The sequence below is a fragment of the Furipterus horrens genome, unplaced genomic scaffold (assembly GCF_987537825.1).
Source record: "Furipterus horrens unplaced genomic scaffold, mFurHor1.1.pri manual_scaffold_7, whole genome shotgun sequence".
Taxonomy (NCBI): domain Eukaryota; kingdom Metazoa; phylum Chordata; class Mammalia; order Chiroptera; family Furipteridae; genus Furipterus; species Furipterus horrens.
The window spans coordinates 117,486,951-117,511,160 of NW_028327177.1; the positions used below are offsets into that span (position 1 = coordinate 117,486,951).

The following is a 24,210-nucleotide window of genomic DNA, read 5'->3' on the forward strand; positions in this document are numbered from 1 at the left end:
TTTAAGATGAATCTACTGCTTTTGGTTATTTCTAATATAGGCAGAGGACTTTTCTAGACCTTGAGGCTACTGATAACTGGTTTAAGTTAATTTTTTTTCTTATATTATCCTATTTTAAAATTTTACAGTTTTTAAAATTAATAATCTTCCACTGACTCGTCCTTTAATCTTTTACTTTTAAATGAGATACTGAAGAAGACAAAACCTAGAGTAGAGATTAATGAGGATAAGCCACACCTGTAAGAAAGGTGGCTAGCTTGCTGCCCTTGTAATCAGGTATGTTAGTGGTACATTAGGGAACACCAGTGTTATACAGAAGCTATGTCAGTCCATACACAATTTTTCTGAAGCTAAAGGAGCCAGAAGAGGAGAAGCAGAATGAGAAACACCCTTTGTGGGGAAGAGAAAAAGCCCTGAGCTCCATGGCTGCAGAGAGGAGTGCTCTCAGTTCTATTTTAAGAAGCTTGAAAAACAGAAGCCTGTAGCCATGGCTTCCTCCCAGAGGTACAACCCTAGTCTTGCAGAACTTGAAAGGTTTTGTGGCAGACTGTACTTGCTCCATGCTTAGAGACCTTTCACCTATAAGACAGAATTTCTACTCTACTCTTTTGGTGCATTTAAAAATGCCCTGAGGTAAGTTGACCTGCTTCCTCCCTGGCTGTCCAAGTTACCGCAAGAACCAATGAATGTTTTTCTTAGTACCTTGGTCACAAAGTTGCACAGGTTCTGGGTGGTCTGCCCAGGACTATTTTCCCACGAGTTTGGTTAGTTTTACAGTGCAATTCTGCAGATCTAAGATTTCCCCCAAAACACATAAAAGCCTATACTGTAAGCCTCAGTCTCTTTCTGTGAAATTACTGTTGGTGCCTATTTAACCCAGTGTTTGGCGCAAAATAATGGGCTTCCTAATGCATTTTCATAAATTCTACCTTAATATTCCCATAAAAACAAGGATGGGTAGGAGAATAGGCTTTTAGGAAACACTAAGCTATATTATGTATTCCAGGGTTGCGTTTGGGTTGCTTCTCCTGTTAAAGGTAAACAGAATTAATTTTGAAGAGATTTTAGGAGAACTGACCCCATGCCCTCCTGTTATGACAATCCTCCCCACTACGAAGCTGGTTCCACTTGGGCAACAAACTCAGATAAGGTATTAACTTTTCACAGTCCTAAAAGACAGATGCTGACACCAAGTACAAGAAATAAAATGTATAACTTTTCATGAATACATAAGTAAAAAACAAAAACAAAAAGCAAAACAATATTTAAAAAGTACATACCCATATAAGCTGCCCAATGGATAGCACGTCTGTCTTTCTTGTCAAAAGCATTAATATTGGCACCTCTGGACAGAAGTAGTTTGACCATCTGGAATTACAATAGACACAGTTACCAAAATTCAGAAGTACAAGTGTTCATGAATATCACTTGTGATGAATACTCACCTCAATCTCTCTTGTACTGAATTTCTGTATTTATAAAAAAGTTATAAAATGCTGAATATCCTTTAACTTAATAAATAACAAGATAAAATATGAAAAAGGGCACACCATGGGTGTTATTGAAAGTTGACATCAGTATCTTTTAAAGATGCCATTTTGTGTTCTGGTATTTGATGAACAACTAAGTACAAATGTGGGAATTTTAAAGATGAAATGTTTAAAAACAGGTTGTATTCCTTTTTTTTTTTTTTTAAATAGCCCAAAGTGTTATTAAAATGCAAAGCACATTCTCATACCAGAAATGTATTAAATATTATTCAAACACAAGTGTGGTGTCCATAATAGGATTAGTCCCGAATGTCACTGCACAGTCTACTTACCTCATAATGTACCAAAATATTTCTATTATACCTAACCAGATTTTCAGTAGTGTCCCCAATGAAAAGGGCATTCCAGATTTCTAAAAGGGATGAATCTTCTGATCTTAAGCACAATGGAGGCAAAGAATTCTTTGTTGCAAAGGAAGAGAAGAATAGTGAAAATAACAATGCAGCCATTAGCTCTCAGCTAGGCATTGTTGGGAATGTCATTTTACCTCTTTTAGTTCCTGTATCTACAATAAAAATGAAGGACTGGACAGCTGGCTTCAAAGGTCTTACTAATTCTGTGTTTCGTTCCTTTCTAAGTCTTCTATGTACACATAAACCCTACTCTTTGCTATGATAACACCTAACATGAGATAATGCTTATCAAGATAATTAAATGCTTATTTTCTTTAATTGTTTTCTTCTGATGTTCTGTCAGCAAAGAATTCTTTACTAAATGTTGATAATAAACTGTAAGAAAATGCCTTCTAAATTCCACCTTCTTTTGCTACTGTTTCTGGGAGGACAATAAACTGCTCTGTCTTTCTAGATTATTTTTACAGTGACAGAACACAGTCTTCACATTGTGTTACAGCTGGCAGTGTTCTTCTCTGTCTTCCTAGGTAGACTATGAAAACCACGTAGTACATGGGTTGGATCTGATAAATTAATTTCTAAATTTGAGTAAAGCTATAAATTATGAAAGAAGTTTAAGGGCTTGCATAGTAAAATTAGACTAAATTAGCAAGATATATATCTGCTTGCTTTTATCATGAACTAATGAATGGCTACAACAGACAAGTTCATTAATAATTGGCGTGAGTGAGTGGCAGGACATAGGGAGAAAGAATCACTGTCTAATTCAGCGATTTTCAATGCGTGTATCACAAGAATTTTAAAACATGCAATACCTGACCATTTAGTCAGGGGCACTGACCTCTTTTCCCTTAGACTGTCGAATAAAAAAATGACAACAGCCAATACAACAATCGCTGTCCACTGTGAATGAGTCAAAACTATACCACCCCTTTTTTTTGTCGGATCAGCAAAAAATATATTTTTTGGAGTGCCACAGAATTTTAGTATGTAATTATCTATTTGTGTCATGAGATGAAAATCGCTGGTCTAACTGAATACCACCTACCTCCCCATGTCCACTGAAAGCTGCATGATGTAATGCCGTTCTCCCTGCTCGATCAGACACGTTTACATTACTCAGAAGAGGTACCAAAGCTTCAGCACACTTTACGGCTTTATTAGCAGCAGCTACATGTAAAGGGGTTTGCCAGTTTTTGTCTCGAGCATTAACATCTGCAGAATGCTTCAAAAGTATCTGAACTGCTTCCTAAAACACATGAGAAGTTATAAAAGACCAATGAGTTAACAGTTTTAGAAACTTTATATATATGAAGGAAATAAAATTTCTTTGGTAAATAAAAACAGTCCTGATAGAAAATGCTATAAACAAGTAGAAGTTTACCCCAAAAAACCAAAATATTTTTAACTAAAGGCAGTACTCAGATCCATACACGATGCATTAAGATAAAACATTCCCATTTTCTCTACTCCAATTAAAGGCAAAACAAATATATATTGAAATGTTCAGGAAGAAATATTAACAAATATTCTTTAAAAATAATCATTACCTCTTGTTTTTCTAGATGGTGAGATAAAATTAATTTGTACTTTCAACAGTTTTAAGGAGATTTATTGCTTTTCCATTAAATATTTAAAACTTTAAAACATACTATGTCCCAAGGTACTATGTGTGCTAATATTTTACAAAAAAAAAAAAGAGCAATAGGATTTAGTTCCTTAGAGAGAGAGAAAGAAGGGGAAAGAGAGAGAGAGAGAGAGAGAGAGAAAGAGAGAGAGAGAGAGAGAAAGAGAGAGAGAGAGAGAGAGAGACAAAGTCTTTGCTCTGATGCTATCTTGGCAGGAAAGTTGATGTTGACAAAGCAATTTAAGAGTTTACTGTTCAAAGGGATTTGCCTCCTAGAAGAACAAAGAAAACTTCACAATACATCTCATGGTAAGTTCATAAGAAATCAAGTATGCCACCAACATAAGCAATATAATCAGAACTAAAAAAATAATTTTCTCCTTACAGTGATAATCCTATCTTTGAAAAATGAATGACAAACTACATATGAAATGAAAAGGACCAGAATCTGATCGAATCATCTCAAGTCTAGTAAAATTAACACTCAATTTTCTTAGCTGTAAAGAGAGAATATACCACCTGCCCACCACTTGTCTTAAGTCTGCTATACAGAAAAATAAAGTACATTAAGTGCTCAACAGTGTAAAATAACTATAAATATGCAAAGTAGCAAGGAAGACTAAACAAAATACTATTATCTGTGATCCACATGTAGCTTTTTAAGCTTTTGAAATCTAAAGTAATCAGAACTGTTTCAAATATGGGAAACGGCACAAGTATTTAAAAGGGATGATGAACGACTGGATAGATGTCCAGTAATCAGTCAATGTGCTACGGAAATCAGCCAGCTCATCAAAGATATAGAGACCTACCCTATGATCCCACAATTCTGCTCCAGTTATATATTTACCCAAGAGAAATTTCAAAAGACCCATCTAAGAACATTTATAGTAGCTTTATTCATAAGAGCCAAAGACCAGAAATGCAAATGTTCATCAATAAAAAAAATGAATAAACTGCTGCACATTCATATAATGAAATACTACTCAACAATATAAGGAGTGAACCATTAATATACACAATAATATGAATGAATCTCAAGAATGTGATGTTGAACAGAAGTCAAGACACAAGAGCACATACGATATGATTCCATCTCTATAAAGTTCTAGAAAGGCAAAGCTCCTCTCTAGTGACAGAAAGCAGAATGTGGATTGCCTCTGGGGACAGGAGGACTAACTGGACAGGGAGGGACATGAGGAAACTTGCAGGAGGGATGGAAATCTTTATCTTAAAATGGGGAAAAGATGACATGGGTATGTATACACTTGCCAAAACTGAAGGAAGCACACTTAAAATCTGTGTATTTTACTGTAAATTATATTTTAATTTTAAAAAGGATAGAGGAATATATATTCCCTATGTATTCTCAAAATTATGGAGAACTAGGTACTAACAGTATCAGGATTCTACACCCTCATCTTTAAGGGTATATTTATATTGTACATTAACTTGGAGGATAAAACTAATACCATACTGGGAAAGTGTTAGTAGACATGTTAAAGATTTATGAGAAAATAATTATAAAACAAAATGAAGAAGTTATAGTTGGATAAATTGGGAAACTACAGCATACTGCAGATGCCAGCCTTGCCTTACTCATTCCCATTCTGGAATTTATAATGCATACATTAAAGCTTCTGAAAAGTCTAGAGAATATTTATGCTCCATTAGCAAGAACAGAAAAATCAAAACTATTCTTTTTCTCCCCCCACAGAAAGGCAAGAATCAATCCAGTTTATGGTAGGTGAGGGTAATAAGATGGCACCTAACGAAGGCTGTAATCACAATGACTAAGACCCTAGAATCAAGAAAGATCAAAGTTTGAATCCTGGGTCCAATGCTTAGGACTGAATTGTGTCACCTCATAATTTATATGTTGAAACCCTAACCTCCAATGAGATCATAGGGGAGGGACCCTAACCTGACAGGACTGGCGGCTAAGAAGGAAGGAGAGAGGGAGGAAGGGAGAGAGGAAGAGATTGATTTCCCTGCCCCCATCTTTCTCCACCCTGTGAAGACACAGAAAAGGTGGCAATCTGCAAGCCAGGGAGAGAGCCCTCAGCAGAAACTGACCCTGCTGGACCTTGATCTGGGACTTGTAGTCCCTAGACTGAGAAAATGTGTTTAAGCCACCCAGTCTATGGCATTTTGTTATGGCAGCCCAAGCTGACTAATACAACCACCATTTATTACTTAGAATAATACATGTCAGATTACAATAGCAGTGATTTTTGAAAATTCAGAGAAAACTAAAGGAATCTCTGAAGAGTGGAGGTACAAAACAGGTGAATTTCTGAAAATTACAAACCAATTGTGCCTGATATCATATCCTAGTAAAACTCTAGATCATATTATCAGCACATTATAAACATTTAGAAAGTAATATAGGGATAATCAAGGGTGTACACATACATGGTTTCATTAGTGTTGTCCAAGTGTGTGCCTTGACTTAAAACAAACAAAAACAAACAAACAAAACTTAGCTAAGTACATATCTTATGACATCGATTTAAATAAGATTATTGAATAAAGAATTATATCCAAAGAGTATCAATCTAGAATAGTCTCTACAGCAGTAGCTGTCTTTGGCTCTACCTTTTAAGCAATTTTACCATTGGAGTCAGGTATAAAAAATGCAAGTTTGCAAATATACACAATGTTTAGACAAACTGCTGATATCTCACATGATAATATAATTTAAACTCAGTTATCTTGATAGCACTAATATGTAATTCCTGAAGTTAGGTTAAAAAATTAAATGTCTATGCCCCAGAGGAACCAGTGTGATGTGGCTTCTTATAACACACAAACAAAAAGCACCCACACACACAAAAGCCCTTATACTCAGAAATCAATTTATTCAGAAGAATACTCCACACTAAGAGAGTTGAATTGTATGCTCTACGTGAAGAATAGCAGTCACAATCAGTTGTACAGACAAGCTGAGGCTACCGGCCAATAAGACCAGGTGTGTGGAAACTATGTCACTAAAGGAGAGCTGAGGAGCTTGGGATATTGAACCTGAAGCAGTCTTTCCCAACCCAGGTTCAGTGAGGGAGTTCAGCCCTAAGGCATTCACTGTATACAATAAACTAACTTCTCTACTATGCATCCACAATGGTGTTAGCTATACGTGTCCTTAAGAAGATTAAGGAAATAAAGTTGCTCTAATCATCTTCTGTAGGGCTTACATCTCTCATGGTATCTCAAAAACATAAACTAAAAGCTACCTAAAATTCTTCCTTTTACATATCCCTCTGTGGTTATGTTTTCTATTAAATGAAATAAGTATAAGCTCTCCTTTGCTCTCAGAATGAAATGTGAATAATTAAAATAATATTGGTGAAACTGATCATCTTGACTGGTTTCCTAGCAGTTTTGCCCAATTTTGAGATTTTCTTTTTTAAAAGAAAAATGACCCTCAGGGTTTACAGAAGTTTTGCTTTTTTATGAAATGGTCACATTTTATAGCTGTTTCCCAAAATCCTACAGAAGAGTAAAAATACCATACAGCCTGGTAATTTTTAGGCTGAAAAGCAGGCTTAAAAAACTTAGTAGGGTCCTTGCTTTCCTATCTACAGCTTCTCCTTAAGTTCAGGCTAAGTACTTGGGTTGGCAAAAAACACGTTTTGTTTTTTTTTTCCTGTAAGATGTCTCTAGTGGCGCTTAGTTGTCTTTTAACTTCATTTGAAACAATTTTGTTAGGTTGTATTGTGACAGCTTCATATCAGTGGGCAAATAAAAAAACTTATCAAAATTGGTGAATTTTTATGTAGCCATTTAATACTGAACACGGAAAAAAATAAGCAACATTTTCAACCTATTGTGCTCTCTTATTTCAAGAAAGGAAAGAAGAAATGCAACTGAAATGCAAAAAAAAAAAAATTTGTGTTGTGTATGGAGAAGGTGCTGTGTGTGACTCATCGCATGTGTCAAAAGTGGTTTGCGAAGTTTCATGCTGGAGATATCTCGCTGGACGATGCTTCAAGGTTGGGCAGACCCGTTGAAGTTGACAGCGATCAAATCGAGACACTGAGATAGCTGACATACTCAAAGTATCCAAATCAATAGTTATTGGTGAAAATAAAAAATGGATTTTTTTTTGCCAATCCAATACATAATTTTTAAAAATCAGCAGTCAGTCAAGTTTCTGGGTGGAACCTGCAATCTTCCTCTGACATTAATTAAAATATTTAAAGAAAATCTTTAAGAATTTTTGGTTTTACAATCTCTGGAAATACACAGTGTTCTTTCTGATTATTTAATTTGGCAAAACTCCACTAATGTTATTTTCTATCCTCACGTGAGGATTTTTTTTATTGATGAGTGAGTGGTGGGGGTAGAGAGAAAGAGACAGAGAGAGAGGTTGACTGGTTGCTTCCTGTATGCATCTTGACTGGCAACAGAACCCACAAACTTTTGGTGCATGGGATGATGCTCCAACTAGTCACCAGGCCAGGACAAAACTCTACTAATTTAAATAGTCATATTCCCAAGAGTCATACCAAGAAGTGAATAGGTATGGCTTATCTTATTAATAGACTGCAATGATGGTAATGTTTATTTTTTCCTTAACTGCCTTTATTTTTTAAAAATTCTCACCCAAGAATAAGTTTACTGATTTTAGAGAAGGAGGGAGAGGTGGGTAGAAGAGGAGAAGGGGAGAGAGAGAGAGGCGGAGAGGGAGAGAGGCAGAGTGGGGGAGAGAGAGAGAGAGACATTGATCAGTTCCCTCCTGTATGCGCCCCACCGGGGATTAAACATGCAACATAGGTATATGCCCTGACTGGAAACTGAACCCGGAACCTTTGGGTGTACAGGACAATGCTCCAACCCACTGAGACAGCTGGACTTTATTTAAAGAAATATCCTTACAAGAGAGCTAACCACAAACTGAGTAACATTACCATGAAATTTCAGTTTAAAGTATTTTAGTCAATATATCTTAGTTTTCATGATAGTCCTCAGATTTGTCCTAGATCACACAGCTATAAAGTGACAAGATATATCTGAAGCCAGTGTCTCCAAACCCAAATTCCACAGTTCATCAGCTCCAGCACACCAAGGGCCGAGATCCAAGTTACAATGTGTTCTCAAGTGCACACATTGTTCCCTCCCTCTTCCTCCCAACTAGGAGGCTATGGCTAACAGACTGCCTCTGTCACAGTGCAGGGCTTGTAATCATTCACTCCCAGGCACTGTCCCCCTACTTCTCTTCACTTGCCCAACTTTTGTTCTAGGTTCATGATGTGGTTCACAGGGAGGAATACAAGGAAGAATGAAGAGGCAGGAGTTCCCAAGTTTCTCTTGAAGAAACATCCTCCTGAGGCACTAGTTTCCTTTCCTTATCCCATGATGAGAAGGAGCAGTAGCAACATTTCCTTAGCTCTCACAATTTTAATAACTAAAGAAACATTGGGTTAACATTAATTTATATAATCACACTTATATTTTGAATTATTTAAAAAAATTTTTAATAAACATCAATTATCGTAAGATAGGTAAAAGGGGTGCCTTGGGCACAATGGGATTTTTCAAAGCACCCAATACATTTTAGAGAGGGATAAAATGACAGGAAACAAGAGTGTCCAAGCTTTGTCCCATTTCTGCTACTCAAGAGCTGAGTGGTTTCCTGGTAAGTCATTACTTAGTTTCCTCAAAATATCTATCCTACAAGGATGTCATGATGACTAGAGGATATGAAAAATATAAAAAGAATGTTCTCCAAAAATGTCAGTTATCTGGAAAAGCAAGCAATATATAAGACTGTAAATAAGCAGGAACTATTCTTCCTCATAAGACACCAAACACATTTTCAGGTTACATACTTAGAATTGGTAAAATGTGAGATCAAGTAATGTTTTGAAACTAATTCCAGTGTTTACCTAAGCAATATTTCAATAATCATTACACACTGCTGAGACTACTTGACCATAGTCAGTAGAACCTTTGCAACACGTCTATTACATTATTGTTAACCATTAGAGAAAATATTTGAGGAAGATTTTATAAGAGAAAAATAATTCCTCTCTTACAGGAAGTATGTTTTCTACTCTCCACTACTTCAGACTCTCCATTTCAGTTCCTTTTCCTTCTTTCGAAAATACAAAATTTAAATATGAGCTCATAGGCAAGCCTATGTAATGTTTTTTATATACAATATATGTACTAAGAGAAATTTCATACCTCACTACAAGATGCAACTGCTCTGTGTAAAGGTGTCAACCATTTGCTGTCTTTGGCATTAACTCTAGCTCCTGCAACAAGAAGAAAAAAATAAATTGAAATATTTTGCATAAAATATTTTATGTAAATCTCCTAAAATAGTTATATATAGTCCAGATTGGATAAATAACAATCGAAAAAGTAGTACTTCATTTTTATACTTTATTCTAATAAATTACCCTTAAATTATAAACCAAAAGTATCCTTTTTAATTGATATAATTATCCAATAAGGTATTAGCTTGTTTTTATTAAAAAAGATCATGTAGGCTAGAAAAGCCACCTTTATACAGAGCATATCGAAAGTAAAAAATCAGACCCCACTTTAGAATGCATGTTAAAATTTCAAATACTTACATAAATAAATAAATAAGAATACTCAATATAAAATGTAGACTACTAGGAAGTTTTCATTATATTTCTTTACTAATGAATGCATCATGTTATAAAGTAATATAATATCAAAATAGTTTTCCAGTGACAATTAAAAATGCATCAGTACTATAAAGTTATTGTTTAAAATGGATACAATAGCTATAGACTTAGGAAAAAAATTGAGAAAGCAATGAACTAACCTACAGGTCTTCCCAGGTTATACCTAAAGTTTTAAAGAAGTAATAATTAAAAAAATAATAATCAACTATGAACAGCTCTTTAAAAATAATTGTCAAGAGACAAAAATTATCAATTGAATGGAAATACATTTAGTAAGACAAAAAGTGCATTACATAATCTGAGGGGGTGGGGATATCCACTAAGCTACCTGTCCCTAACGAGGTGTTTGATCCTTCTGAACCTAAGTTTCTTTGTCTATGAAACAGATCTCCTAATATTATGTTACAAAGATTAATATCCAATAAATGTACCTAGTACACATAGCACAGATATATTAGAGGTAGATTTACAAGTCTTGAATATTAAGAGAAAATGAAACGATGCAGGTGTAGGAAATCGTCCACAAATGCAGCAGTTGAAATTTTGTGTAGCTGAACCCTCTGTGGGCAGTGACAGTGAGAACCTGAAAGAATCAATAACCAATCTGAGCACTTTCAAAATTGCTCATTAGGCTTTGGGAGAAAGAGTCAGCAAAATAAAGAACCAGCCAGAGAGAGTGGTACACGTATTTATGTAATAAACATTTGAACAACTATCTACTGGTATCCGCCTGACCACAATAAGATCAGCATCTATTTTGGGTAAGAGATAGAATGTTGACAGTACAAATATTTGAAATGTTTATGATTTAGAAGGCTGGAGCCCTACAAACAGTGAAGAAGCGATATAGAACGTAGGCTCCTTTGCTCTCCATCTATCTGCTTGGAAAGTTAACGGTTCTCTATCCGTATAACTCTTTCTATAGTTTTACACTTCTGTGCACGGTAAAAGGGCAAGTCTTGGCATTAAAGCCTAAAGGTTAGTGACACAGACACCGAGAGGAGACAAGTATCCAAGACAGACAAAGGGAAAGAAGAATGAGGCCTTATAGTGGGGTTCCAACAAATGGGAAGGGTCATTATTAAGACCGATTCAAGGTATTAACTAACAAAGTAGAATGTGGTTGCCACAAAAAATGAGGAGGATCTGTGTACTGATAAAGATGTGTGAAAGAAAAAGCGAAAAAAGCAGTGAAAACTGTATGAATAATATTTGTAATTCTTACATAGAAAAAGAGATCATGTCTATATCCATATCTGCTTTGTATGTATAAAGAAACCCGGCGGGAACGCCAAGACATTAATAACAGTGGTTGCCTATGTGATTGTGTTGGTGGTGGGATGTAATGAGAATTAGGTGATCTGATGAGGGACTTGGGTAAAAAAGCAACTTCACTTTATACAGTGTTGAAATACAACCTATTCAAAAAGTGAACTTTATTTCAGAGGGAATAAAAAATTCCAAGAATTTGGCTTCACGTGCAAAGAAAAAGACTGGAAAATAACTAGGAAGAAAGCAAAGGTAAAGCAGTCTTTCTTTTGGTTATGAGTTATGAGATATACAATTGAAGGAAGAAAATCTTATTTTCATGGCACATTTGGCAGCCCAAAGCAAAATTTCCTGCTGGCTTCATTTTGCCATTTTAAGTTATAATAATTAATTAGTTTTACTTTCTCTTAATTTTTAATGTATAAAAAAACATGAGTGACTACAACAAAGAATATACTAATGATACCACTACCTGCTACTAATAGACAATTACATTTTTAAAAATGGGCTTGTTCATTTTAGATTCTAAAGATACTTATCTGCAGAAATATCAGCACAATGGAATTTTACACATGATCATAATCTTTCTCAGAAGAGATATATTTTCTTAAAGTCATGTGTTTCTTCTAATAGCATCAATCAAATGCTTTAATTCCTTGGGCATTAAAGGTCAAGTCCGTGAGAAATGGTTGGGCTACCTCTAAGGGCACCAATAGAACAAATTATCTCCCCTGTGCATGCTGGTAATTAGTATATGCTTTACATATTAACAGAACACTATAGCATAACATCATATATTATAAGAGCAGCAGCCGTCTAGGAAGTGAAAGATGGCGAAAAGGCAACAAACATGGCAGCATGCCTCGGCTGCCCAGGCTCTCAGAGCTCATCTCACGTGAACTCTGAAAGGTAACAAGAAAGCTCCAAAATTAGCAACATACAAATAAGCAAACTACAACACAAAAATAAACTGCAAAGTTAGCCAGTAATGGAAAAGACATTTCCAGAGTAAGATTAACCAACAACTGCAAACTAGCCACAAAGGCTAGCACTAAAGATGGAGGGGAAAAAATAAATAAATAAATAAATCCTATCTACTTAAAACACAAAACAGTCTTCATAGACAGAAATAAAACCAAATTAACAGCTCTGGTGGTATCATCACACAGTTTATATACATGGCAGAGTATAATATTTGTGGTTTATAAGGATAACCTTAAGTCACTCCACGACGAATTTATTTACTATTTCTAGTTACTAAAACTGAAAAATGTAAAACTGCAGTCCCATCCCAAGTGCTGAGGTTAGGTTAATGGGAGGCCCTGCAAAAGGAGCAAGCACTGCTGAGAAACTGAAGACAATATAGACAGCAATTTAAAGATGTCATTGATGACTATTGCAAACCAGCATTTACAAATTACCTCTTAAATGATAGCTCACCACATTAATCCCAAATGGTTATGCCCAATTGTATAAAATCACATACTATCCATATTAGACTCTCCTCCCACAAATTCATGTATTTCAACTGAGCAACCCCTTAAGATGTGCAGCCAAAGTCTATGCCACCTCAAAGATTTGAATTTAGATTCACTTTTCCAGAGTAGATAGGATTCGATTTCTGATATGTTAAAAGCAAAAGAAAACAAGCAAAAATCTACTACAGGGTCACTCAAATACACTGTATCCATGACACCAGTTAGAGCACTGGTCCTCAACCTGTTTGGTACCAGGGACTGGTTTTGTGGAAGACAATTACCACTGCCGGGGGGATGGCAGGGTGGGGGCATGGCTTTACAGCCTGCCACCAGATGCAGCTTGATTGTCACTTGCCACTCACCACAGGGTTTTGATATGAGCCTGCAAGCAGTGATTTATTATGGTCTCTGTGCAGTCACACCCCCCTGCCAGTGATAATCTGTATTTGCAGCCGCTCCCCAGCACTAGCATCACCGCCTCAGCTCTGCGTCTGATCATCAGGCATTCGATTCTCATAAGGAGTGGGCAACCTTGATCCCTCGCATGTGCAGTTCACAGTAGGGTTCGGGCTCCTATGAGAATGTAATGCCACCACTGATCTGACAGGAGGTGGAGCTCAGCCGGTACTGTCAGCGATGGGGAGCAGGTGCATCTACAGATGGAACTTTGCTCACTCCTCCACCGCTCACCTCCTGCTGTGCGCCCAGTTCCTAAAAGGCCAGATAGGTAGAGGTCTGTGGCCTGGGGCTTGGGGACCCCTGAGTTAAGAGTATATAGAAAAATCCAAACAAATAGCTTCCTCTCACCCAATCTTTTCATTTAATAATTCATACATATAAAAATACACTCGGAAATGACAGATTTTTAGAGAAAAATGTTCTTTAAGATTAAGATTTCCAGAATTAGAGATAAACATCTAGCTCATTTGGAGATAAACCAAAAAGTAGTAAAAAAAACACCCTCATTTACTTACATTAGTCTATTCTGGGCTCTAGACAGCAATGCAGTTGATGAGAGGTTTGGACATGTGAGAAGACAGGCAGGGTTTAGTGGAGGGAGCCCAGGAGTGGGGTCTGTGATCTAATAATGGCTCTGTAACCAAGAGGGTGTGGGGCCTGGGGCTGTTACCCATAGCCTAGAGCTTCACAACCCCTGCCTCCTATGTGTGTGCGGGTGCGCGTGTGTGCGTGTGTTGTATGAGGCAGGGAGGGGGTGAGGGAGGCTGGGCTTCAGGCTGAAACAACACTGGGAGCTCCTGTTTCTGCAAAGTGAATGAATTCTAAGAGTCAGTCACTCATATCAGAATATCCCATTTGACTCTAGGTCTCAATCTGCAAGATAACTGATCCATCTGCTTTCCCCCTAATCTAATCAGTCACTAACACCTGCGAATTCTTTGATTTTGGGAACCTCAGTTACCAGTAAAATCAAGGTTGTGCTACATGATCTCTAAGATCCATTTCTAATGATAGCATTCTATCCTATTTTGAAACACTCAGAATAAATTATTTCATACTTATTAGAAATGCCTTGCCTTACTTTAACATTAAACAGCTGAGGTAGTATCTTTATAATCTATGCCAAGGGTCCTCAAATTACAGCCCATAAACTGCTAGCTACCCATTGTGTAAATAAGGTTTTACTGCTACCGGGCCACACCTACTCATTTAAGTGCTAAATTCATAGCTTTCATATCAACAAAGCTGAGTAGTTACCAATGTGTCTGTGAGGTCCTTTGCATAAAAAGTCTGTCATCCTCTGATCTAGGCTAAGTACTTGAGAGTGATACTATTAGTTATTTCTGTTTTTCATATATGTTTATAATAATTATAAATAGTCCCACTAAATAATTTTCTAAAGCTCCTAGTTGCAGAGAATAGTTCTCTCTGCTCCTAAGCCACAGAGGAGAACAGTCCAAGCCAGTAACCAGGGCCAGGAGTCAGGTACTTTCACTTCTCTTCCCAAGCTGGAAATAATGCTTTCCTTTGGCTGCGTACCAAAAGCAGCGGCAAAAGCTTCAGATTCTGTTTTCAGGTTGGAAGCAGAATGAAGAAAAGGCAATTACATTTCTGTTTTTCCACTTTAGTGTGTGTGTGTGGTGGGGACAACAGTTGCTGCATTTCATCATTTAAGAGGGAGTTAATGGGACACCAGATATTGTGGGTTCAACTGTACCCACCTTATCCCAATTCCTATGTTAAAGTCCTAACCCCTGCACCTCAGAATGTCACCTTATTTGCAAGTAGGGTCCACACAGGGGTAATTAGTTAAAATGAGTTCATTAGATGGGTCCCAATGCAATATGACTGGTATCCTTATAAGCAGAAGATATTTGAACAGACTTGTACAAATGGAAGACATAAGCAGAAGGTGGTCATCTATAAGCCAAGGAGAAAAGCCTAGAATAGATTCTTCCCTCACAACCTTCAGAAGAAACCAACCCTGTCAACACCTTGATCTTGAACTTCTAGGCCCCAAAACTGAAAAAATAAATTTCTTGTGGTACTTTGTTGTGGCAGCCCTAGCGAACTAAAGCACCAGCCTTGTAGGCTTTCAAGGGTCACATACTTTAGGTCTAATTCCTAAAACCAAAAACATAATGTTTGTATTTCCTAATCAAGGACTACATTTTCTATAAAGGCCAGTCAAGTGACTTTGTGGTTAATGCCTTATACAATACAGTTATTTACACACCTAATAATATGTGATAGGAACAGTCTGAAGTACTGCTAAACCTATACAGGCATACCTCATCTTATTGTGTTTGATTTATTGTGCTTCACAAGTGTTACCTCTTTTTTCAAATAGGAAGATCTTCTACCATCAAAAAGATTATGACTCGCTTTGCTATGATACTTGCTTTATTGTGGTCTGGAACCCAGCCCACATTATTTCTGAGGTATGCCTGTACAAGTAGTAAATAAATAGTTCTCATGAAAGTATCTACACTTAGGTGGCCAAAAATTTAAGTCTTTAAAACAGAGCTCTTCAATGAAAGTCACTGCCTACACAAACTTCACTAAATGCTGGGGGTGGAGGGAGGTGCAGTGTAGAGGGAGAGAGTAAAGTGCAGAGAGGAGGAAGAGCTGTTCAGATTACAAAAGAGTTAAGAATATGGACTCTGTAGTCAGATTGCCTGGATCTGAATGCTGGCTCTAGCTTTAATCAGCAGTACAATTTTTAGATGTAAATCTCTAAATTTTAGTTTCCTTATAGTTAAGAGGACAAAATGAGAGATATAAAAAAGGCTAAATTTAGCATGGTATTTGAGATATATACTAAGTAAGCAATCATTTCCTCTTATTTCACTACATTCAATGATAATTGTGAAATTAATTCTAATAGACTCTAGTGTTACTATAAATTTTATGGAAGGATTCACTGGTTTGATTACATCTAACATGTCAAAAATGATACCCTTTATCCACAAATCTCAGAGTTGCATCATAATGAATTTAGTTCTGAACTTTAGGTTAAAAAAAAAAAAAAAAAAAAAAAAACCTCAACAAAATATAAAAGAGGATGTGAAGAAATAACATCTTCAATGCAAGGAAACAGTTACGACCACAAACCAACTATCAAGAATTCCTACCAAATGAGGGAGGAAAGTGAAGCTTCAGATCTTGGAAAGACTACTGAGTCTCCTAAAAAAGTATGTTTGTGTGTGTGTCCATCTGTCCCTTTTTCTCTGCTATGTCCTAGAATCCTTACAAAGCAATCTTTTAAATGAACTGGGTGGATTATTCAAAGAGATGCCACCTACAAAACTGTATAACACAGAAGAGCAAGGCAGGGCAGTGCTGGAGGGACCAACCAGACATCTTTATTATTTTTGACCCAGTTGAAGATGGATGGTAAAAACCAATCACCAGGAGATCACTACCTAAGAACCTGTGATCTAAGGAGCTCCCAAGTCACCTCTATTATCCTAAGTACATCAAGAACTAAAGAAAGAGAATCCACTGTTAGGATTGAGAGAAAACACATTTGGCTTGAGAGCTAACTTATGCTCACTTTTTGCCCCTCCCTACTCTATTCTTTAGTAAAAAGCTGTCTGGAGAGAAGTATATTCCTCAAAGATATGCAAGAATCTTAAAGTATCCATCATAGGACTAAAACAAAAAATATAAGGGAGAAAAGTCGTCGTCGTCGTCGTCGGCAGCCGTCCGTCTCGAGAGACGATGGTGTAGCTTCTTAAGAGTCTATCTGCACCGCCGAGAATGGTTGTGCAGTCCGACTCGGGAGTGACGCGGTATCTGTCTCCTCCCGTGTTGAATCGACATCTTGCGATGACCAGCGCTGGAGTGTCCTCTCCAGTGAAGCTGAAGCTACAGAGCCTGGGCAGGGTGATATGGAGGGTCTGCTGTTGCCCATGCAGCAGACCCCCCCCTCTCTTCGCAGCTGAAGGATCCAAGGGAAAGACGGAGTCAATACAGCTTGGCTTCAGGTGCGCCGCAGGAGTTGCCGGTGTTGACTACAACGTCAAACCGCCTTAGGGACTCCGGCTCCGGATTTTCTGTTGGGGTTTACTCCCTTAGCCTTTCCCCTGAAGAGGTATGCCGCAAGGCAGCGGAGGTTTTTTGGAGTCAGAGTTTTCCTTCTCTGATGTGCCCTGACTGGAAGATCGAACCAGCGACACTTAGCTCGCAGGCCGACGCTCAATCCACTGAGCCAAACCAGCCAGGGCTAAAGGGAGAAAAGTAAACTGAACAAAATACAGTTAATAGGTATATTTAAAAGAAATTATCCTGGGAAAGGGGAGAATGAACTTGTAAACTACACTATGCACAACTTCAGAGAAACTAAGCTCTGAGGAGAAACCTCAAAGAAGAGTTCCAAGAAAGAGGTAAGACAATGTAAAGAGTTGAGAACTGGCAGAGGTCAGGAAAGAAAAATAAAAATAAAACAATTACAAATAAAAGTCTACAAACAACAGAAAAAGAATAAACAGAACTTAGCCCTTTGAGTGCCATGCGTAATTGCTAAAATTTGTGTGAGAAATGCCAGGCTATTTTTTCTGAGAAATGTAGAGTTTATGAAAAATGTTTACAAAAACATTATTCATAATTTGCTGAAAATTTCACGACAAAGTCAATACACTCTTCTTTTGTAAGCAGTGTTCTTTGACACAAATCAGCAAAAAAAAATTGCATTAAAATTATTTTATTATAACAATTATTTTAGAAAAAATAAATTCTTTCCTTCAATATGGTTTTTGAAGTATAATCGTCGGCAGCCGTCTGTCTCGAGAGACGATGGTGTAGCTTCTTAAGAGTCTATCTGCACCGCCGAGAATGGTTGTGCAGTCCGACTCGGGAGTGACACGGTATCTGTCTCCTCCCGTGTTGAATCGACATCTTGTGATGACGCTGGAGTGTCCTCTCCAGTGAAGCTGAAGCTACAGAGCCTGGGCAGGGTGATACGGAGGGTCTGCTGTTGCCCATGCAGTATAATATATGGCAAAATATAAAACCTATGATTATAATTTGAAAAAAACACATAGCAACATGGAAAACAAGCAAGAAGTATGCCAAATATTGCATAAATTTTTGAAAAAAAAATCATAACGTACAAAAAAAAGTGAACACAAACGGCATTCACACTAGAGACATATATAGATATCAATAGTGAAAAACAGTTTATAAACAAAATGCTAACGCTATTATCTTGAAGCAATGAAAATGTCATTAGCAAAAACTTCCTTATTATGCACACTACATACAGTTTTGATGATTATTGCAAAGATAAATGAAATTAAAAGGACTGTTTAAAATGTAAGTAAAAATTATAACAGAATTAATGTCAGTATTTGAACAAGTATAAAAATTTGAAATTTGGATCAACACGAGAAAAAGTTGTATTAATATGTAACCTGAGGTACAAAAAAGGGGAACAAAACATAAAATACGAATTATTCCATTGTTATTTACGTTTATAGCCATCGAAAAAAGAAACGCTGGGAGCGATGGTGGCACTTTTGGGAAAATTTGTCAGCATCGCTCACAGCGACGTTGGCACTCAAAGGATTAGAACATGGTCAAGAATATGTAGCCACAGTCAGAGTAAATGTTTAAAAACCATGTGACTCCAATAAAAACTCTCCATTGTTTTTAATGTCACTTTAAGGGCCAAAGCAAGTCTTTACCACAGTCTACAAAGTCACACATGATCTGGAACCTTCCCACTTCTTTGCTTTCTCTCCTACTGTTCCTCTGACCTATCTCCAAACATGCTACCACTTCATGGCATTTGTTCTTGCTGTTCTCTCAATTTCCTCCAAATATCTGAGGCTTGCTTCCTTATTTTCTTCAGTTATCTTCTCAAATGTCAAATTATCATAAATCCTTTCCTGGTAACACAGTATGAAATAGCAACTGACCCCACCCAACATACTATATTAATTTTGTCATAGCAATTACCACTGTAAGACAAAGTATATAACTTGTTACTTCTTCCCCATTAAAACATATACACTTTGAAGGCTGGGACTTCATCTATTCCATTCATTGCTCTACCCATGGTACGTAGAATAGTGCCAAAAACACAGACATGCTCCTTAAATATTTACTGAATGGAATGATAGGTATAAGGAAATAACCTAGAACTAATTGAAATGACAAAATTACAATCAGAAAAACTGATAAAAACAGATAAGAGATCTAATTTAGTAGAAAAACACGCAGAAAAATGTACTGATAGAAAAACACACAGAAATTAAATGTTCAATAATTTAATGGAAAATATAAGTGAAATAATCTGAATTTCAGAACTAAAAAGGCAGTTTCATATAATGTCCCAGGAAAAATAATCAACAGATTTAGTCTAGTGAAATTAGTACTAAATTTTAGGAATAAGAACTGAATCCTGTGGGCACCTAGGCAGAAGAGACGTGATCATGGTAGTGGAAGATGATATGGGGGATATAAACGAGCCGAGGAGAGCCTCATCCAAGACTTTCAATCAAATCTAGAAGAAACTGGAGTAACATCTACAAAGCATGAATCGAGAATTTTATTACTAGCCAATTTACCTTCAGTTAAAATTAAAACGGCAACAGTCCCAAATAAATAAGATACCAGGAAATATGACATCCATGAGCTCTTACTGAACATATGAAAACAAGAATCACTTGATAATGTCTATTCAACCGAGAGATACATCAAAATAAAAAGCTTGGGAATAGAGAAACCATGGATAAAGACAGAGGGATGTGTGTGCATAAACAGTATGAACTACGATCACAAGACAATGTAAAGTCATAATTCCTGACAATGAAAACACAAGAGTGAAACAAATTAAAGAAGGTTATTTCCTAATTTCTCAACATAAAAAAAAAATCAGAAAATAATCAAAACCAGAAACATAAACACGGGAGAACATGGCTTTATAGAATTATTTCAACCTTTTTATATTCTTCATTTTAAAGAAATATTTTAGGAACAAATAACCTTGCCAGGGATACCAAAGTAGTTTTTATAATAGAAAATTATAGTAATTTACTTTATTGTATGCTCATATTGAAGGATATTATCACTTTTCAATAATGCTAGAACTATATGGGGATTATTTCACATTGCTTAATTTTCTTAATTCTATCCCAGTTAAGGTTAACTTAATATAACATGTTACTGGTAATTAATGGCAAGAGCAACTCCCCTATACTTTTCTACAATGTTTTCATCACTAACGCCAATAAAATTAGCTTAATTTGTTGCTTATTTTTATCTCCATGTACTTAACTGTCTTCTTTATCTAAAAAATTAATCAGCATGAACACCTAGTTTCAATTCTAATTTATAACTAAACTTATAACACAATTACAAGGTAGTTTTGAAATCGGGACTACGGAAATCAGTGTCTAGCTTGGGCTTCAACAACTATGGCATTCAAACCAAATTTGAGTAGAGCCCCCGAAGAACCAATACAGAACCTTAAGAGTCTATATATGTTTGAAGACTCTCTTCTGAGTGATATTTATCCCCCCCTGAGGTTTTAGGGATATAATTGACATATAACTTTGTGTTTGTTTTAGGTGTACAACATAATATGGCATGTACATATTGCAAAATGATTGAAGTTTAATATCCATCATCTTACATAGTTAAAAGTTTCTTTTTCTAGTGATGAGAACTTTTATCTATTCACTTAGTAACTGTCAAATATACAGGATGAGGCAAAAGTAGGTTTACAGTTGTTTGTATGGAAAACAATACAATAATGAATAAATAATAATACAAGAATTAACTCCGTGTGTTTCGCATACTCACAACTATAAACCTGCTCTTGCCGCACCCTGTACAATACAGTATTGCTAACTATAGTCACCATGAAGCACATTACATCCCCAGAACTTACTTATTTTATAACTGGAAGTCTGTACCTCTTGACCACCTTCACCCATTTACACCATACCATATTCCCCACCTCTGGCAACCCTCAATCTATCCTGTTTCTATGATTCGGTTTCTTTAGATTCCCCATATAAGTGAGATCGTGCATTATTTTTGTGTGTCTGGCTTATTTCCCTAATGCAATGTCCTCAAGTTTCATACATGTTGTTGCAAATGGCAGAATTTCCTTTTTTATGGCCAAATAATATTCCACTGTGTGTGTGTGTGTGACACATCATCTTTATCCATCTGTTGACACTTAGGTTGTTTTCATGTCGTGATTATTGTGAATAACACTGCAATAAACAAGGGAGTGGAAATATCACTTTGAGATAGCGATTTCATTCTTTTGTATATATACCCAGAAGTGAAATTGCTCAATCATATGGCAGTTCCATTTTTAATTTTTTGAAGAACTTCCGTATAGTTTTCCATGATGATTGCACCAATTTACATTTCCACCAACAGTGCACACCAGTCCCCAGGTTCCCTTTCCTTCACATCCATGCCAACACTTGTTAGCTCTTGCCTTTTTTTATGACAGTCATTCTAAGTGTAAGGTGGCATCTCATTGTGTCTTTGCATTACACTGATGATAAGTAATATTGATCAACTTTTCATGTGCCTGTTGGTCATATTTATGCCTCTGGAAAAATGTCTAGTCAGTTCCTCTGCCCAATTCTTAATCAGATTTTTAAAAAACTTGCTATTGAGTTGTATGAGTTCTTCGCGAATTTTGGATATCAGCCCTTATCAGATATATGACTTGTAAATATTTTTTCCATCCTTTTGGTTGCCTTTTCATTTTATTGCTTTCCTTTGCTGTGAAGAAGCCTGTTAGTCTGATGCAGTCTTGCTTGTTACTTCTACTTTTTTTTTTAAGTATATTTTATTGATTGTGTTGTTATAGTAGTTCCAATTTTTCCCCCTTGCTCCTCTCTGCCTAGTACCCCCCTTCCCTCCAGCAATCCCACACTCCTTAGTTCATGTCCATGGGTCGTGCATATAAGTTCTTTGGCTTCACCCTTTCCTATATTATTCTTAACACCTTCCTGTATATTTTGTACAAACTGATTATGCTTCTTAGTCCCTGCACCATATCTCCATTTCTCCCCCGCCCCCCTCCCAGCTGATAACCCTCCAAATGATCCCCATACCTATGATTCTGTTCCTATTCTGGCTTGCTTAGTTGGATTTTGTTTTTATTTTTTAGATTCAGTTGTTGACGGTTGTGAGTTTGTTGTCATTTTAGTGTTCATAGCTTTGATCTTATTTTTCTTAAGTTAAGTCTCTTTGATATTTCATATAATAATGGCTTGGTGATGATGAACTCCTTTAGCTTCACCTTGTCTGGGAAGCACTTCTTCTGCCCTTCCATTCCAAATGATAGCTTTGCTGGATAGAATAATCTTGGTTGTAGGTTGTTTTTCATCACACTGAATACTGCTTGCCAGTCCCTTCCTGCCTGTAAAGTGTCCTCTGAGAAATCAGCTGATAGTTCTATAGGCACCCCCCTGTAGACAACTCTCCACCTCTCCCTTGCTGCCCCCAGGACTCTGTCTTTATCTTTCACCTTTGGCATCCCCGTCATGATGCGTCCTGGTGTGGTCTCCTCTGGGTCTAGCTCATCCGGGACCCTCCATGCTTCCCGGATCTATATGTCCATTTGCTTTGCAAGATTTAGGAAGTTTTCCTCATTTTTCTCAATTCTTGCTTCCTCATTCTGCACTGGTTGACTGTTTTTTTCTTCCTTATGTTCCAAACCATTGATTTGAACCCCAGTTTCCTTCCCTTCACCATTGGTTGTGTGGATTTTCCTTCATTTCACTTAGCATAGCCTTCATTTCTTCTCTTATGCGTTTGCCATACTCGAGCATATCTGTCAAGCCTGTGAGCATCTTTATTACCAGTGCATCTGTTAGGTTATCTATCTCCTCATCTGTTAGGTTGGCTATCTCCTCGTCACTTAGTTTTCCCACTGGAATCTTGATCCGTTTCCCCTTTTGGGCCATACTTCTCTGTCTCCTCATTCTGACAGTCTCCTGTTTTTGTTTGCCTCCACGTTCCAGGTACAGCTGTCACTCCTATTACTTTGTAAAGGGCAGAGCCTTAGGGATTCGTCAATACAGGGAAACCTGTTTCACCACGTTGTGGCGCTGTATGTGGGGGAGGAGTCCGAGAGGGAACAATGATGGCTGCCCAGCACTTGCCCCTTTTCCAGGCACCTCTCCCACTTCCGCAATGGACTGGCGCCCCTCTAGCTGCTGCCCTGGCCATCGTTTCCAGAGTGGGTGGGTCTACGAACGTTCTAGGACCATGGGGGCCCTTTAAACAAGCGGACTCTGCTGAGACTGGCAGTTTCTGCCTCCACCCCAACCCCCACTGGTCTGCACAGTCAGAAGCAATGAGGCCTGATTTTCCCTGGTGCTGGGACAGTGAGCTGGGAAGTCCAGTGAGGAGCTGGGAACGCTCCCCAGGTGTCCCTGCTGACTTTTTAAAATGTGTGACTGCACTTTCCGCCGGCCTGCCACTGATGCCGCTACTGCACCACATCCTCTCCACCCCGGTTTTGCCCCAACTACCTCTCTGTATGAGTGTTTCTTCTTTATATCTTTGTTTGCTAGACTTTCATTTCATGCAGTTTGATTTTCTGGAATTTCTGGTTGTTTCTAGTTTTGAGGTAGTTGTATTCCTTCTTAGTTGTGGAGGGAGATGCAGTGTGTCTGTCTACGCCTCCATATTGGCTGGAAGTCCTACTTCTACTTTTGTTGCCTTTGGTGTCAAATCCAAAATATTGATGTCAAGATTGACGTTAAGGAGCTTACCCCTCATGTCTTGTATATGGTGTATGATAGCAGTCCAATTTCATCTTTAGCATGT

The 24,210-nt window shown here is 37.2% G+C and overlaps 1 protein-coding gene across 6 annotated transcripts in view; it reads right to left on the reverse strand.

Moving 5' to 3' along the window:
- Positions 1-24,210, reverse strand: part of ANKRD28 (ankyrin repeat domain 28) — a 180,851-nt gene that overhangs the window by 50,678 nt on the left and 105,963 nt on the right. For 5 of the 6 annotated variants that reach the window (XR_016512417.1, XM_090284361.1, XM_090284362.1 and 2 more), the window contains 3 exons: positions 9,720-9,790; positions 2,952-3,152; positions 1,281-1,368 (listed from right to left, as the gene is read on the reverse strand). Coding sequence is in view for 5 of the 6 variants with exons in the window: in XM_090284361.1 (XP_090140487.1) it covers positions 1,281-1,368; positions 2,952-3,152; positions 9,720-9,790 (360 nt within the window). In the remaining variant the exon portion in view is untranslated. The remainder of the gene's footprint in view (positions 1-1,280; positions 1,369-2,951; positions 3,153-9,719; positions 9,791-24,210) is intronic. The other variant, XM_090284364.1, reaches the window with a different exon arrangement.